This window comes from Salvelinus alpinus, chromosome 11 (genome assembly GCF_045679555.1).
Source record: "Salvelinus alpinus chromosome 11, SLU_Salpinus.1, whole genome shotgun sequence".
Lineage (NCBI taxonomy): Eukaryota > Metazoa > Chordata > Actinopteri > Salmoniformes > Salmonidae > Salvelinus > Salvelinus alpinus.
This window is the reverse complement of record NC_092096.1, coordinates 35,683,745-35,699,160: the sequence shown is the minus strand read 5'-3', so window position 1 is coordinate 35,699,160 and position 15,416 is coordinate 35,683,745. Positions and strand designations below refer to the sequence as shown.

The 15,416-nt window shown below is 45.2% G+C and overlaps 1 protein-coding gene across 2 annotated transcripts in view; it reads right to left on the bottom strand.

The window, feature by feature from the left end:
• Positions 1 to 15,416, bottom strand: part of cped1 (cadherin-like and PC-esterase domain containing 1) — an 86,593-nt gene that overhangs the window by 58,446 nt on the left and 12,731 nt on the right. For both annotated transcript variants that reach the window (XM_071332753.1, XM_071332752.1), the window contains exons 2-3: positions 10,099 to 10,276; positions 5 to 102 (exon numbers count right to left, since the gene is read on the bottom strand). In XM_071332753.1, coding sequence (XP_071188854.1) covers positions 5 to 102; positions 10,099 to 10,276 — 276 coding nt within the window. The remainder of the gene's footprint in view (positions 1 to 4; positions 103 to 10,098; positions 10,277 to 15,416) is intronic.

Below are 15,416 nucleotides of genomic sequence, written 5' to 3'. Positions count from 1 at the left end.
TCACCCTCTGATGGGGCTGCAGATGGGAGAAGGACACTCTCCTCAGACAACTCTTCTCTGAACCGCTCAGACACACCAACATACTCCACTCCACACTGCCACCTGAGAGAAAGGGAAATGAGAGGGAACGGATAAAAGTAAACATCTCGTACAAATAAATGAAGCTTTTGAAACCATACCAAATACGGTGCTCCAACTGTGTGAGGTAGAGAGAGAGAGAGAGAGAGAGAGAGAGAGAGAGAGAGAGAGAGAGAGAGAGAGAGAGAGAGAGAGAGAGAGAGAGAGAGAGAGAGAGAGAGAGAGAGAGAGAGACTGACCCAAACTTAAGGAAAGCTTTGACTATGTACAGACTCAGTGAGCATAGCCTTGCTATTGAGAAAGGCCGCCGTAGGCAGACATGGCTCTCAAGAGAAGACAGGCTATGTGCTCACTGCCCACAAAATGAGGTGGAAACTGAGCTGCACTTCCTAACCTCCTGCCCAATGTATGACCATATTAGAGAGACATATTTCCCTCAGATTACACAGATCCACAAAGAATTCGAAAACAAATCCAATTTTGATAAACTCCCATATCTACTGGGTGAAATTCCACAGTGTGCCATCACAGCAGCAAGAGTTGTGACCTGTTGCCACAAGAAAAGGGCAACCAGTGAAGAACAAACACCATTGTAAATACAACCCATATTTATGTTTATTTATTTTAACTTGTGTGCTTTAACCATTTGTACATTGTTACAACACTGTATATATATAATATGACATTTGTCATGTCTTTATTGTTTTGAAACTTCTGTATGTGTAATGTTTACTGTTAATTTTTATTGTTTATTTCACTTTTGTATATTATCTACCTCACTTGCTTTGGCAATGTTAACACATGTTTCCCATGCCAATAAAGCCCCTTGAATTGAATTGAATTGAAAAATTGAGAGAGAGAGAGAGAGAGAGAGAGAGAGAGAGAGAGAGAGAGAGAGAGAGAGAGAGAGAGAGAGAGAGAGAGAGAGAGAGAGAGAGAGCGGTAGAGAGAGAGAGAGCGGTAGAGAGAGAGAGAGAGAGAGAGAGCGGTAGAGAGAGAGAGAGAGAGAGAGAGAGAGAGAGAGAGAGAGAGAGAGAGAGAGAGAGAGAGAGAGAGAGAGAGAGAGAGAGAGAGAGAGAGAGAGAGAGAGAGGGAGAGAGAGAGAGAGAGAGAGAGAGAGAGGTAGAGAGAGGCAGAGAGAAACGGACATAACAGAAATCGAGAGAGAGAGAGAGAGAAACATCTGGTAGCAATTGTACAGCCAGTATTTGGAGAGGAGAGGAAACGTGGTGTTTTTGGCCAGAACCATGGCTGTTTTGGTCTCACTGTTCTGAAGCAGTGAGAATAGGAGGAAGTGACTTAACAGCTATTATGGCAGCCTAGAGATGAATGGATAGCAAGAACTTTACCTTTGTGTGTGTAAATATATATATATACACATACATGCACACCTACACCTGTGTCTGTATACAGAGAGAGATTAAGTGAGTGTAGTGTTCTTTGTAACCGATAATCATTGCTTTCAGGTCTTGCAACAGCTCCCATATCAGCCTGCCATTGGTTGACCCTGATACAGCCCAGAGCCCCAGACCTTCAGAACAGCACACACACACACACACACACACACACACACACACACACACACACACACACACACACACACACACACACACACACACACACACACACACACACACACACACACACACACACACACACACACACACACACACACACACACACACACACACACACACAACACACACACACACACACACACACTGGAATTTAGTGATTTTAGGGGCAAGGCCATTTGGCCTTCAAGAGGTACCCAATCTGCCAGGGCACCAAGGCCATTTGCTAGGGCACCAAGGCCATTTGCTAGGGCACCAAGGCCATTTGCTAGGGCACCAAGGCCAATTCAATTTATTTGAAAAACTAAAAACAGTAGCTTTTCTGTTAAGAAAAACATAAGTGTATGCAAATCCATAAATAATTAGCCTACATGTGTAGGTGATAGGCTTTGGCTACAGCCTGTCATGGCCAGATCGATGCTGACATGAGGGAGGCACCTGAAAATGTAACCAAACATTAATGAGACTTTTAATTCTATATATCAGTGGAGGCTCCTCCTCAGAAGAAGGGGAGGACCATCCTCGCCAGTGAAATTGAAAAATAAATAAAAGTGAAACATTTTTAGATAAAACTATACTAAATATATTCATAAATATATTCATATGTCAACAAATAATTGATTAAACTACACTGTTTTGCAATGAAGGTCTACAGTAACTTCAACAGCACTGTCTGGGGTAGCACCATGGTGTAGCCAGACAACAGCTAGCTTCCATCCACCTCTGGCTACATTGACTTCAATACAAAACCTAGGAGGTTCGTAGGCCTAACCCCCTTCAATAGACATACATGGTAATTATGACCACTTCCGGAGGATGTTCTCCAATCAATCAAAGCTTTTGCAGTATGAACTGACATGTCCATCCAATCACAGTATTAGGATCAAAGAATGAACCTAGTCTGTTGTATTGGGATTGTGTCACAGAGCATTATGGGGGTTCTATGTGTTGAGAAGCTTGGTGGCATTATTGGATAGAGATTGAGAATGAAGAGTGATAGTTGAGCATTTTTGGGATATTATTCAATTCAAATTAGTTTTTTTCTAAATACAGGAGACGGAGGAGGTATATTATTCATTTTTTCAGGACTTTATTTTTGTGTCCAGTTAGTGCAATATGTTTAAATTTGCCTTGCTAACTTAAGTAGCAAGTAGCAGTAGCTAGCAGCATGAGCGTGCAGTTTTCTCCGTGTGAATTAAAACCGCGGGTCGACCTCTGCCTGAGATCAGTTTCATGAAGAAGGAGGAAAAGGTGAGGGCGTTCAATACCAACTGGTATCAAAAGTATAGCTGGTTAACAGGGAGCCTTTCATCAAGCTGCCTGTATTGCTGGCCTTGCCTGCTTTTTGGAAAGCCTGAGCCTTGGGCTGTGACCTGAAGAACATTGATTTCTCAGGTAAACGGCATCACAAAAGCAGGGAGCATATAAATGCCTACATCAGATTCAAGCTTCCGGGAAAAAGCCGCATCGATCATGTAATGGACGAAGGTCCGCGTATTCAAACTGCGCAACACAACGGGAAATTAAAAAGAAACGGATGTATCACTGCCATTTTGGGCATGCAAGAATTTGCTTTTAGATGACACGACGAGAGAGAAAGTTCCACTAACAAGGGAAGCTACAAGGAGCTTGCAGAGGTACTAGCTCGTTATGATGCTTTACTTGCTGAAAATATGGAACTTTCTACTGTCTTTCCTGGGTTTTCGAAATCAATTCAGAATGATTTGATAGCTTCCATCGCATCATCCATTAAAAGAGAGGTGGACACAGCGCCGTTTTTTCGCATGGCAAATAGACAAAACTACAGACATCAGCTGTCGCTTGCAGTTGTTAGTTATCGTCAGGTAGGTGCAAAGCTGGAAGGTGTGGATTAGATTTTCTTTACTTCTAAATTTTGAGGAGATCTTTGCTCACACAGATGTTGTGTTTGACAAAGTGCAGCAGCAAGCCATGGATGTAGCCTACTGTAAGAAAATAGAGAATCTGACAAGCAGAATGGAGGAGCACAAGTCTGATGTAGTATTCAGTGCCATATATGAGAAGGCAGCAAGTATGACTGAGGATCCAGAGATCATGCAGAGGAGGAAGTGTTGGCAGGGCACTCACGATGTAAGGCACACCTACAAAGCACTGTATGACTCAATTCATGATAACATCAAGTCTCAGATAGCACAGAGGTACAAAAGCCTGGACAGCATGCAATTCCTGGAGTTGTTAGTTGTTAGTAAATTTGATTCATTCAATAAAAAATTGGTGCTGCCATAGAGTTACATTAGAAGTGCCCATCCAAGAAGGCCCAAGGTCATTGGCCTCAGATAAAATGACGTCAAATCACGTTATATGTACCGTAGCTTTGATTGGACTGACCATGTCAACATAACACTTTCAAAATCTTAGCTAGCAGTCATCATCATGAATCAAGTTGACAAACTACTGGCAAATCCTTTTCAATCCTTGTCAAATGAAGATACATAATGAAGGTAAATTATAGATAAAAATGGATCGGTGATCATCGGCCACTGGACATAAACATTACACAACAAGTTGGAAATCGCACATTTTTAACAATGAGTGGTTTGGAAGGAATCAATGGCTAACTGCAAGAATTGCAAAGCCATCACTAGCCTGATATTCAGTGGAATGGGTGTGTGGTCTAAGTCTGGGTTTAAGGGTCTCTTTTTCAAGCTTAAAAGGATAAACATTCAACATTGGCCATGCTGACAATCCAGCATGGCTTCTACGGCGCTCAAAACAACTGGAAACTCAGAACTGAGAAATCTCAGCCTTAAAGACAATAGGGAACTCGTGAAAAAAACTAGCTCCGACTGGGAAAATATGTTTTGTATGGTCATCCAACTCGGAATTCCAAGTCGGAAACTCGGGCCTCTATCTAGAGCTCCGACCTGAAGATCACTGACGTCATGATTCGACCTTGTTTTTTTCAGAGTTCCCAGTTGTCTTGAAAGCACCATAAATCCAGAGAATGCCCGACATTGATAATAAAAATTTGTCACAAAAGACCGCCGCACCATCTTCCTGTTCAAGTGAGCACAACAAGGTGATTCCAAAATTATGTCTTGTATGCTGCTGCATAAATTATGTAATATGCCAGGGAGATATGTATACTGTAGCTAAGTAATAAACTCAGCAAAAAAAAAAAGTCCTCTCACTGTCAACTGCATTTATTTTCAGCAAACTTAACATGTGTAAATATTTGTATGAACATAACAAGATTCAACAACTGAGACATAAACTGAACAAGTTCCACAGACATGTGACAAACAGAAATTGAAAAATGTGTCCCTGAACAAAGGGGGGGTCAAAATCAAAAGTAACAGTCAGTATCTGGTGTGGCCACCAGCTGCGTTAAGTACTGCAGTGCATCTCCTCCTCATGGACTGCACCAGATTTGTGAGTTCTCGCTGTGAGATGTTACCCCACTCTTCCACCAACGCACCTGCAAGTTCCCGGACATTTCTGGGGGGAATGGCCCTAGCCCTCACCCTACAATCCAACAGGTCCCAGACGTGCTCAATGGGATTGAGATCTGGGCTATTCGCTGGCCATGGCAGAACACTGATATTCATGTCTTGCAGGAAATCACACACAGAACGAGCAGTATGGGTGGTGGCATTGTCATGCTGGGGGGTCATGTTAGGATGAGACTGCAGGAAGGGTACCACATGAGGGAGGAGGATGTCTTCCCTATAACGCAGAGCATTGAGATTGCCTGCAATGACAACAAGCTCAGTCCGATGATGCTGTGACACACTGCCCCAGACCATGACGGACCCTCCACCTCCAAATCGATCCCGCTCCAGAGTACAGGCCTCGGTGTAACGCTCATTCCTTCGACGATAAACACGAACCCGACCATCACCCCTGGTGAGACAAAACCGCGACTCGTCAGTGAAGAGCACTTTTTGCCAGTCCTGTCTGGTCCAGCGACGGTGGGTTTGTGCCCATAGGCAACATTGTTGCCGGTGATGTCTGGTGAGGACCTGCCTTACACCAGGCCTACAAGCCCTCAGTCCAGCCTCTCTCAGCCTATTGTGGACAGTCTGAGCATTGATGGAGGAATTGTGCATTCCTGGTGTAACTCGGGCAGTTGTTGTTGCCATCCTGTACCTGTCCCACAGGTGTGATGTTCGGATGTACCGATCCTGTGCAGGTGTTGTTACACGTGGTCTGCCACTGCGAGGACGATCGGCTGTCCGTCCCTTCTCCCTGTAGCGCTGTCTTAGGCGTCTCACAGTACTGACATTGTATTTTATTGCCCTGGCCACATCTGCAGTCCTCATGCCTCCTTGCAGCATGCCTAAGGCACGTTCAGACAGATGAGCAGGAACACTGGGCTTCTTTCTGTTTCTGTTTTTCAGAGTCAGTAGAAAGGCCTCTTTAGTGTCCTACGTTTTCATAACTGTGACCTTAATTGCCTACCGTCTGTAAGCTGTTAGTGTCTTAACGACCGTTCCACAGGTGCATGTTCATTAATTGTTTATGGTTCATTGAACAAGCATGGGAAACAGTGTTTAAACCCTTTACAATGAAGATCTGTGACGTTATTTGGATATTTATGAATTATCTTTGAAAGACAGGGCCCTGAAAAAGGGACTTTTCTTTTTTTGCTGAGTTTAGTAAGTGTACGTTGTGTAGTAAGCTGTTAGTAGCCCATGTGCCTAACTCTAATAATTTGCTCCCTCTTCCCCTCATAACTTAGCCTACTGTTCTGACTTGCTGGTGCACATTTAGTCTATAGCCTGTTTTAGAAAAATGTCATAATCAAATATTTTAAGAGCTTTCATTGTCTGCTTATATGTTCCCTTTATTTACCCTACGGTTCTGACTTGGTGTACAGGGAGAATACTGTACGAACGGCCCATGTTCTGAATTCTGTCACTGTACATTTCAAAAGTGCTGAACAAATAGTTATATTGACTACATTAGTCCTAGTTCGCTCTTTAATGTCTTTATCAAAATCACGGATTGCCTCTTATCTGCTCGTCGTCCCCTTATGCAATAGTTTGTACATCTCAATTATCAGTAGAAACCAATTTTTTAAGCAAGTCAGCCATATCAGCAATGTTTTTTTAAAAGGCAGTAAATTATGCTGAATTAACTTTTTCGCTGCCAGACAGGTTTCCGCTGATAGCCAGGTGTATCGGTGGTGTTAAGGCTGTGTAAGGGAGGCGAAGTCAGGTGCAGGAGAGCAGAGTAAACAGGCACACTTTTATTCCATTCAACAATAAGCACAAAAAATGACATAAGTGCCCAAAAACACGGAACATAAACAATAAAAGTATCGCGCGTGAACATACACCGTTAACAATGAACAATTACACACAAAGACATGATGGGGAACAGAGGACTAAATACATGTAGATTGATTGGGGAATGAAAACCAGGTGTGTACGGAACAAGTGTCACGCCCTGACCATAGTTTGCTTTGTATGTTTATATGTTTTGTTTGGTCAGGGTGTGATCTGAGTGGGCATTCTATGTTGTATGTCTAGTTTGTCTGTTTCTGTGTTTGGCCTGAAATGGTTCTCAATCAGAGGCAGGTGTTAGTCGTTGTCTCTGATTGGGAACCATATTTAGGTAGCCTGTTTTATCTTTTGGTTTGTCGGTGTTTGTCTTCCGTGTCAGTGTTTGTCGCCACAGGGTACTGTTTCGTTTGTTCACATTGTTTATTGTTTTGTTTAGTGTTCTGAGTTTAATTAAAAACATCATCATGAACACTTACCACGCTGCGCTTTGGTCCTCCTCTCTTTCTCCCGAAGACGATCGTTACAACAAGACAAAACAAATGGACATGTGAAAAATGGAGCGGCGATGGCTAGAAAGCCGGTGACGTCGATCGCCGTGGTGTTGCGACTGGTGGGAGTGGGTGGGTGGGGGGTGGGGGGTCGTTTGCCCCACCAAAATGTACATGCTAAAATCACCACTGCCAATAGAATATGTCAACTTTTGGACTATGGGGGAAAGTAGATTGACATAGGCTAGTGCTTTTGCTGTTCGTTACTCATCTTGTTGGCTGACGAAAAGTAAATGTGGACACTTCTAACATCTTCAATATGCACCTCGGAATTTGATAAGAAGGACGCTGCATCCCCAATATGTCGGTCTTCACTTGTAGCCTACTTCGGAGCTGCGAAGCCTGTGAGAAGGATCGGTTCACGGGCATTGACCAATAAGAATTGAGATATCTGAGAGAGCACGTGAGTGAGAGGTGCTTCGGAGTAGGCTACGGTGATTGGCAGCCGGGAGAAGGGAATTATAATTATTATATTCAGCCCAAGGGCACAACGGCCACGTTGGTCGCAAGGGATACATTTTCTTAGAGGGCATTACTGCCTAACAAGGGGGCATCGACAGCCACGGCCGCTGATGCCATCAGAGAATTCGAGCCCTGACACACAAGCACGCACAGTCTGCTGGGAGACTAAAAAGGCCCTCAGAGAAAACAACAGTAACAGTAAATGCCAATCTCTGTGTCTCTGTTTGGGTTGGCTTGAGTAAACAGGAAATGATTGGCTCCCTCTAATCTGATGCATTCGAGCCAATAAGAGACTAACACAATTAGGGCTCATCAAATTAAAGATCTGGACTCTTTCTTCCAGGAACCCTACCCTTTCATTCCAGTACACTCCAGTTTTTAGGCCCTGATGTAGATCAGACAAATCCATTATATGGGAGACTGGGCTGAAATTTTCTGTCACACACGTAGCATACCTTGGCAATGACACAGGCAGTGTCCCAATACTGTTAAATGGCCCCATTCCTTGTCTCCTTCACAAGCAAAGGCCACCCCTGCTAATGACACAGGCATATCCCAATACTCTTAAACATTCCCCATTCCTTGTCTCCTCTTTCCATCATAAATACGCACACGTGCAAGGACTGAATATGACGCTTTTATAGGACACTTTTAGGACACAGTCCTAAAGACATTTACCAGGCCCATGCTATTCAGTTTCTGGTCTGGTAAAGTCATTAAGGGTGCTGCTGGGTTCTTTGATCAGGGTGACCAGAGCCCCAGTGTGGTCTACAGGCTGACCTGTCAATCATCACACTGATGGGGTGAGTGACAGCTGGGCGTTCTGACACACAGAGCCTGACCCCTGAGACCTGGCGATACTCTCCTCTTGATAGTAAACACCAGGGGACAGACACACACACACACACACACACACACACACACACACACACACACACACACACACACACACACACACACACACACACACACACACACACACACACACACACACACACACACACACACACACACACACACACACACACACGAATGTGTGTAAACACACACACATAAGTAATCCTTGTGACTAGTCTTACTAGTAGAGCAGTGATTTATGACTCTGAATGACAAGGGTAGTTTAAACATCTGGTCTCCTATAAGTGTCCCTCTCTATCGCTCTCTCCCCCTCTGCCTTCCAGCTGAACTAGCCACACGGTATTTCTGTGCTGAGCTCCAAGGATTTTCCAGTAGTGTCCTTCACTGGGTCACTGGAATACCATTCTCCCTTTCCTACTCCATACACACTCACACAGCCTGGGGCAGACAGAGGGAGTGATTACAGAGAAAGTCCTGAAATAAGAAGGAAATCTTGCCTTATTCATCTCAGTCTTTTTCTGCAATCCAACAATCTTATTTTGTCTGACTGGGATGGGTGTGTACAGTCGAAGGCGGTGTGGGGAGAAGGGGGGGGCGGGGGGTAGTGAGCCCTAAAAAGGACAGTAAAGGACAGTAAACCCAGCAGGTGGTGCAGACCAGGCTCTGTAGCTGTTAACCCTTTAAAACCTCTTCCCACCCACCTGCCTGGCCAGAGCAGCAGGCCTCTCTCACACACACACACCTCTGTTAACCCTGCTCTAATGCCTGTCTGTACGTCATGAGTGACTGGAATACGGCCATGCGCGTGTGTGTATGCGCGCAAGTCACTTGCCTGGGGACAAATAGCTAGTGAATGAAGCCATTGTGTGTATACTTCCTTTCTCCTCACTTGACGAGGGAAACATGGAATAAGTGAATAACGGATTGTTTGTGTATGTGTGCAGGTACAGACTGTACCCTACAGTATACTATTTATCTATCAGCTTCTACCTCTCTTGGACCCTTTCCACCCATTCCTTGCCTCTCATCCCTCTCCATGCTCCCTCCCTCCCTCTCTGCTTCTCTCTACCCATCCTTCCGCCTTAACTGTAAAACCTGCTCACCTCTATTTTACCCTAATCTCTTCATCCTGCATCTCTCTTGATCCTTCTCCTCTTTCCTCCCTCTCCTCCGACCTTTCTTCCACCTTCCCTCCCACCACTCTCGGTCACTGCTATCTTTTCTCAGTGCTAGCTGATGCTGTTGAAAAACGTTTCCCTTCACCCTCCATCTCTCTCTCTATCCATCCATCCCTCCCTCCCTCCATCTCACCGTTGTCGCGTCTCAGGGCGGTGTTGGTCTCGGCGTATCGGGACAGGCTGACCTCGTAGCCTCGCTGCTCCAGGATCCGCTGGAACAGCTGGACCTCTGTATCCGCGGCTACGTGCTGACCCGTCAACACGACGGCCCGCGTGACCCGCCCGGCCCGGTTCTGATTGGACCCCTTGACCTGAGGAAGAGGGGGGAGAGAGGGATGTTCAATATCGACATATAGAGAGGTCACTCCAACCACCAACAGCATTGCTGTATATTTATATGCAATACAAACAAAGACTGTACAGACAGTACATGATGCCAAGAGTGACCATTTCCTGGCAGTTCATATGGAACTATTTCTCATTTCAATCCTATTTGTATTTACATTTTTTATCGAACCTTTATTTAACTAGGCAAGTCTTAAGAACAAATTCTTATTTACAATGACGGCCTAACCCCTAAACTCTACCCCGGATGACGCTGGGCCAATTGTGTGCCACCCTATGGGACTCCCAATCACAGCCGGTTGTGATACAGCCTGGAATCTAACCAGGGTCTGTAGTGACGCCTCTAGCCCTGAGATGCAGTGCCTTAGACGCTGCACCACTCGGGAGCCAGAATGTATTACCGGCACTTAAACAATGCCCCCATAAACGATTGAAAAGGGCATCAAAACAGTGAACAGAACAACCCTAGAGCACTAGGGAGTAGAGCCTGAGCCAAACAAGCTTAAACCCTTAGCGAGCGAGAGAGAAACCAGTTGTGAAGGGTTAGGCTGACAGAGACATATGAAAGCCATGTAGCTGCTCAGCTCGCTCTGTTTACACAACTCTGGGCTGGATAAGCTGGATAAGAATAGCAGCAGGATCAAACTGTGATGGCTGGGGCAGGGGTGAAGGTAGGGAGGGGAGGGGAGACGGAGGGTAGGACAGAGAGAGAAAAAGTTAATCTCCTTTGGTAAGGAGAGGGAGGGCAGTTTTCACTATATCATTTCTGAAGTAGAAGGACTTTTCTTTCAGAACTGTTCGCCCCTCCCTCTCCGTTGCCTGCTCATTCATTTGTCTCTCTATCAATCTCTTCCTCTCTCTTATCCCTTTCTCCTTTTCCTTTGAATCTCGCTCTCCGGTCTTTCTGTCTCTCTCGCTCTCCATTCGTCTCCCCTCTCTCTCTCTTTCTTACCCTTCTCCCTTTAAATCACTCTCTCCAGTCTCTCTCTCTCCATACCATTCCTCTCCAGTCTCTCTATTTTCTCTCGTTCGTTCCTCTCGTTCTCCCGAGGCCTATGGTGGCGTGGCCTGTAAACGTTTCCATCTGGGAGCTGCAGGCCACATCAGAGGGAACATCACAAGACCCCCATAACTACAACGAGTTTCTCTACCCTCCAACCAGCTCCACAGAATCCTTTCCACCCTCTAATACACCCACAGCCCCCTTCTCTCTCCACCTTCCAATACTTACACTCCCCCTTTCCATCCTCTCTTCCCCCAGATACTAATCTCAAACAAGCAATTATTCCACAGCGCTCATCCTGCTGCCTCCCTGCCTGCCAATCCGCCATGGCCCAGTTCAAACACAAACATTATTATTTCATTAGGAGATTCCCCAAATTGGGATCCTAGGCCTAGAACTCTTTTTGTCTTCTTTCATTTTTCTTCCTCTCCCTCGCTCCCTTTCTCCCTGAGTAATAACAAATACACTCCATCACCCCTTCCTCCTCCTCTCTTCTTCCTCCAGCAAGGAAGGAGCGAGTTTACAGTTGGCCCATAACACAGAGTGAAATATTAGAATAATATTACTTTAATAAGCGGGGAATCGAATCAAGGTGTTTATACAACAGAGGCAATCCTCTGAGCAGCGCACCTTCAATATAATCTGTAGCCGAGAGGGACTCATAGTAAACCCACTCATAAACAGTTTATTTGGCAGAGTGAGGGAGAACCACTGCTGGGGAAATGATGTTTGTATTGATTATACTGTTTTGGTATACACAGCACACAGCCGCGAGCTCAGGTTTACCGAGGAAATTGCTTCCACTTTTTCATTTGGTAACTGATTTGATGAGCAAAGGAGTTTGCATCAATGCTGCATAATGCCTCTTTGCACGTACAGAAATAGTGTGGTGAATACAGCCGATTTATGATGTATTCATAGTTTAGTTTAGCAATGGTTAACAAACTATTTACTAATGGTTTATAATGAGTTAACAAGCAGCCCTTAAAATGAAGAGTTCTCCATGTTTTCTAAAATGACCTAATCTGACATCACCAACGAGAAAAAAAATACGGACCGCGACCATCGTCCCCATGACGACCCTGTGACAGACAGTGGAGCCCCTCTAGCTGTCAGAGGGGCAGTAGCATTGAGTGTACAGTATCTGGTATGTGTTCTGCTGATACTGAATCCCAGTATCCCACATTTAGTCGTATATTAATAGACCTGCTATCTTTAACAGTCCTGGCTGACTGGGCCCGACCTATGGTTCTTCCCAACAGGTCACTCTCTCTGGTCCTTCCACCCCATGGCAACCCCCTGGCCATAGCTGCGGGAAGTAGGGGTGCTGAGGGTGCTGCAGCACCCCCTGAAAAATCTGAATTTAAAAAAATGTGGCACCAAAATGTACAGCAACCCCTCCCTCAAACTACTTCTAGTGGCTATGCCCCTGGCACTCCCCTGGCAACCGCTCTGATGCTAGCAGACATATGGTTACGGTAAACATCTTCACCTTAACCCCTCACTCCAGTCCAGATGAAGACCCATACACACAGTACGTGAACACACTACCTAACCAATTGTGACACTAAACTTGACCCCAAACCACAAGACTTCAACATCGTCCACATCCTCCCCCCAAATACATGACTCAATACAGTTTATTGGCTTGATTATGACGTACAGCCAGGTTGTGCCCCACATTCTCTGCCACCACTGCTGAAATATGAACGCAACAGAGTGATGTGATGTCACAGCAGTGTTTTTGGATGGTCACATGTGAACTGCGTGGTGCTCTGCTCTGGGTTGGTTTCCAGACACAGATCTCTACAGTTTCTACAACACACCATTTCTAAGCAAAACAAGACAGATGTATCACTTTAACCCCAACCTTCTACCACAATAGTAGCTACACTGACACTGTTAGTAAATATGGGGAAAGACAGCTTTCAATGGACTGAGAGTACTACAATATTTACGAGTGACTCACATGATCTCAGCAGCCCATACAAATCAAAGCGTTTCCATACGACCGTGAAAAGTCAACCCACATAAATCTACCCTGGGTTCACTTCACATACCACATCCAGTGTGTGATAGCTAGCCCTCTGAGGTGGGTCTGTTAACCGTGCCCTATAATGACCATGTTTCCCTCCATCTGTGGAGAGAAGGAGGAATGCAGGGGGTTAATGGGCCTTGCACTCGTTTAGAAGGAAAATACATGTGTGAAAGTTTAGCTGTCTAGGGAGAGGGAGGAGAGAGAGAGGGAGAGAGGAAGAGAGGGAGAGATGGGGAATTAGGGGACAGGAGGGTGAGCCAAAAGGAGAAAGGCCTGTTTGTGTGAGACTGCAGGAGAGTCTGGAGAGGCCGAGGCTGGCTGTATAAGTCCTGGTTCTGGCCCTGTCTGTGTGTTAGTATTCATCTGGGTCTGGAAGGCCTGTTTGGTCATGCACTACCATGCTGCATCTCTCCTTGGTTACTGGTGAAGGATCTGCCAAGGAGGCTTCTGTTCTCTACTTCTCTCATTTATTCTCACAGTCATTCTCTCCCTGCCTCCATTTCTCATCCCTCACTCTTTTCTTCCTCCACTCCCTCTGACCCTCTGTCAAAATATCCATCTGAGCCCTTCATTGCCCCATCTTTCTGGCTCTCTTTCCCACTCTCTCCTTCCATCCCTAACCTTCTCGCTCGGTGACAGGATGTGGCTTAGTCTTACCACTGGCTCCATGGGTAGAGTTCAGTGTGTCTGAGAGGCCCAGGGTTATAAATACTCCCATCTCAGCCATGCACACAGAGACAGACAGAGAAACAGATATACAGCCCACTGGCAATATATAGACACCCATTCCATGACTCATATCACCCAGTCACATCCAAGGCCAAACACCCATATTGAGGGGGTCTGCAAAACGCATATCGCCCTATCCCATATAAGTCACATTCAGTACATCGAGTAAGACATCTTGTTCTAAGTTGAGAGCAGTCAAAACAAATCAGAAAGTCATCATTCAATCACAACAAATGTGCATTTTACATGCGCAAATATGTAGTTAAACATAACAGAAAGCTACATGCATAATGACTCAATGTACCCATTTGAAATATGTATCCAGAGGCAACTTGAGCATACTTCCTTATAACCACATACCCTTACAAACAATACCTCCTATGCTGTACTCACAGGTGAAATACCTACCCGAGAAGACATTAACCCATATCAAATATAAACATAGACCTACACATTGGCTGGCTACTAAACATCCAATTCCATAGAGTAGTGAAGCATGCAAGGATCAGACCTTTACAATACAGACCTCAGACAAGAACTATGGGTACACATTGGGGACATACTGTACATGCTCTTAAAACTGCCCTACTGTACTGTAAAGTAATGCACACATCAGACAGGTGGGGTGAGCTGTCTAAAATCATCTCCAGACTTCCAAGTATTTGTCTCCATCTTTCCTCAGTACAGTAATATGGTGCAGGTGTCTCCATCCTTCCTCAGTACAGTAATATGGTGCAGGTGTTTCCATCCTTCTTCAGTACAGTAATATGGTGCAGGTGTTTCCATCCTTCCTCAGTACAGTAATATGGTGCAGGTGTCTCCATCCTTCCTCAGTACAGTAATATGGTGCAGGTGTCTCCAGCCTTCCTCAGTACAGTAATATGGTGCAGGTGTCTCCATCCTTCCTCAGTACAGTAATATGGTGCAGGTGTTTCCATCCTTCCTCAGTACAGTAATATGGTGCAGGTGTTTCCATCCTTCCTCAGTACAGTAATATGGTGCAGGTGTCTCCATCCTTCCTCAGTACAGTAATATGGTGCAGGTGTCTCCATCCTTCCTCAGTACAGTAATATGGTGCAGGTGTCTCCATCCTTCTTCAGTACAGTAATATGGTGCAGGTGTTTCCATCCTTCTTCAGTACAGTAATATGGTGCAGGTGTCTCCAGCCTTCCTCAGTACAGTAATATGGTGCAGGTGTCTCCAGCCTTCCTCAGTACAGTAATATGGTGCAGGTGTCTCCGTCCTTCTTCAGTACAGTAATATGGTGCAGGTGTTTCCATCCTTCTTCAGTACAGTAATATGGTGCAGGTGTCTCCAGCCTTCCTCAGTACAGTAA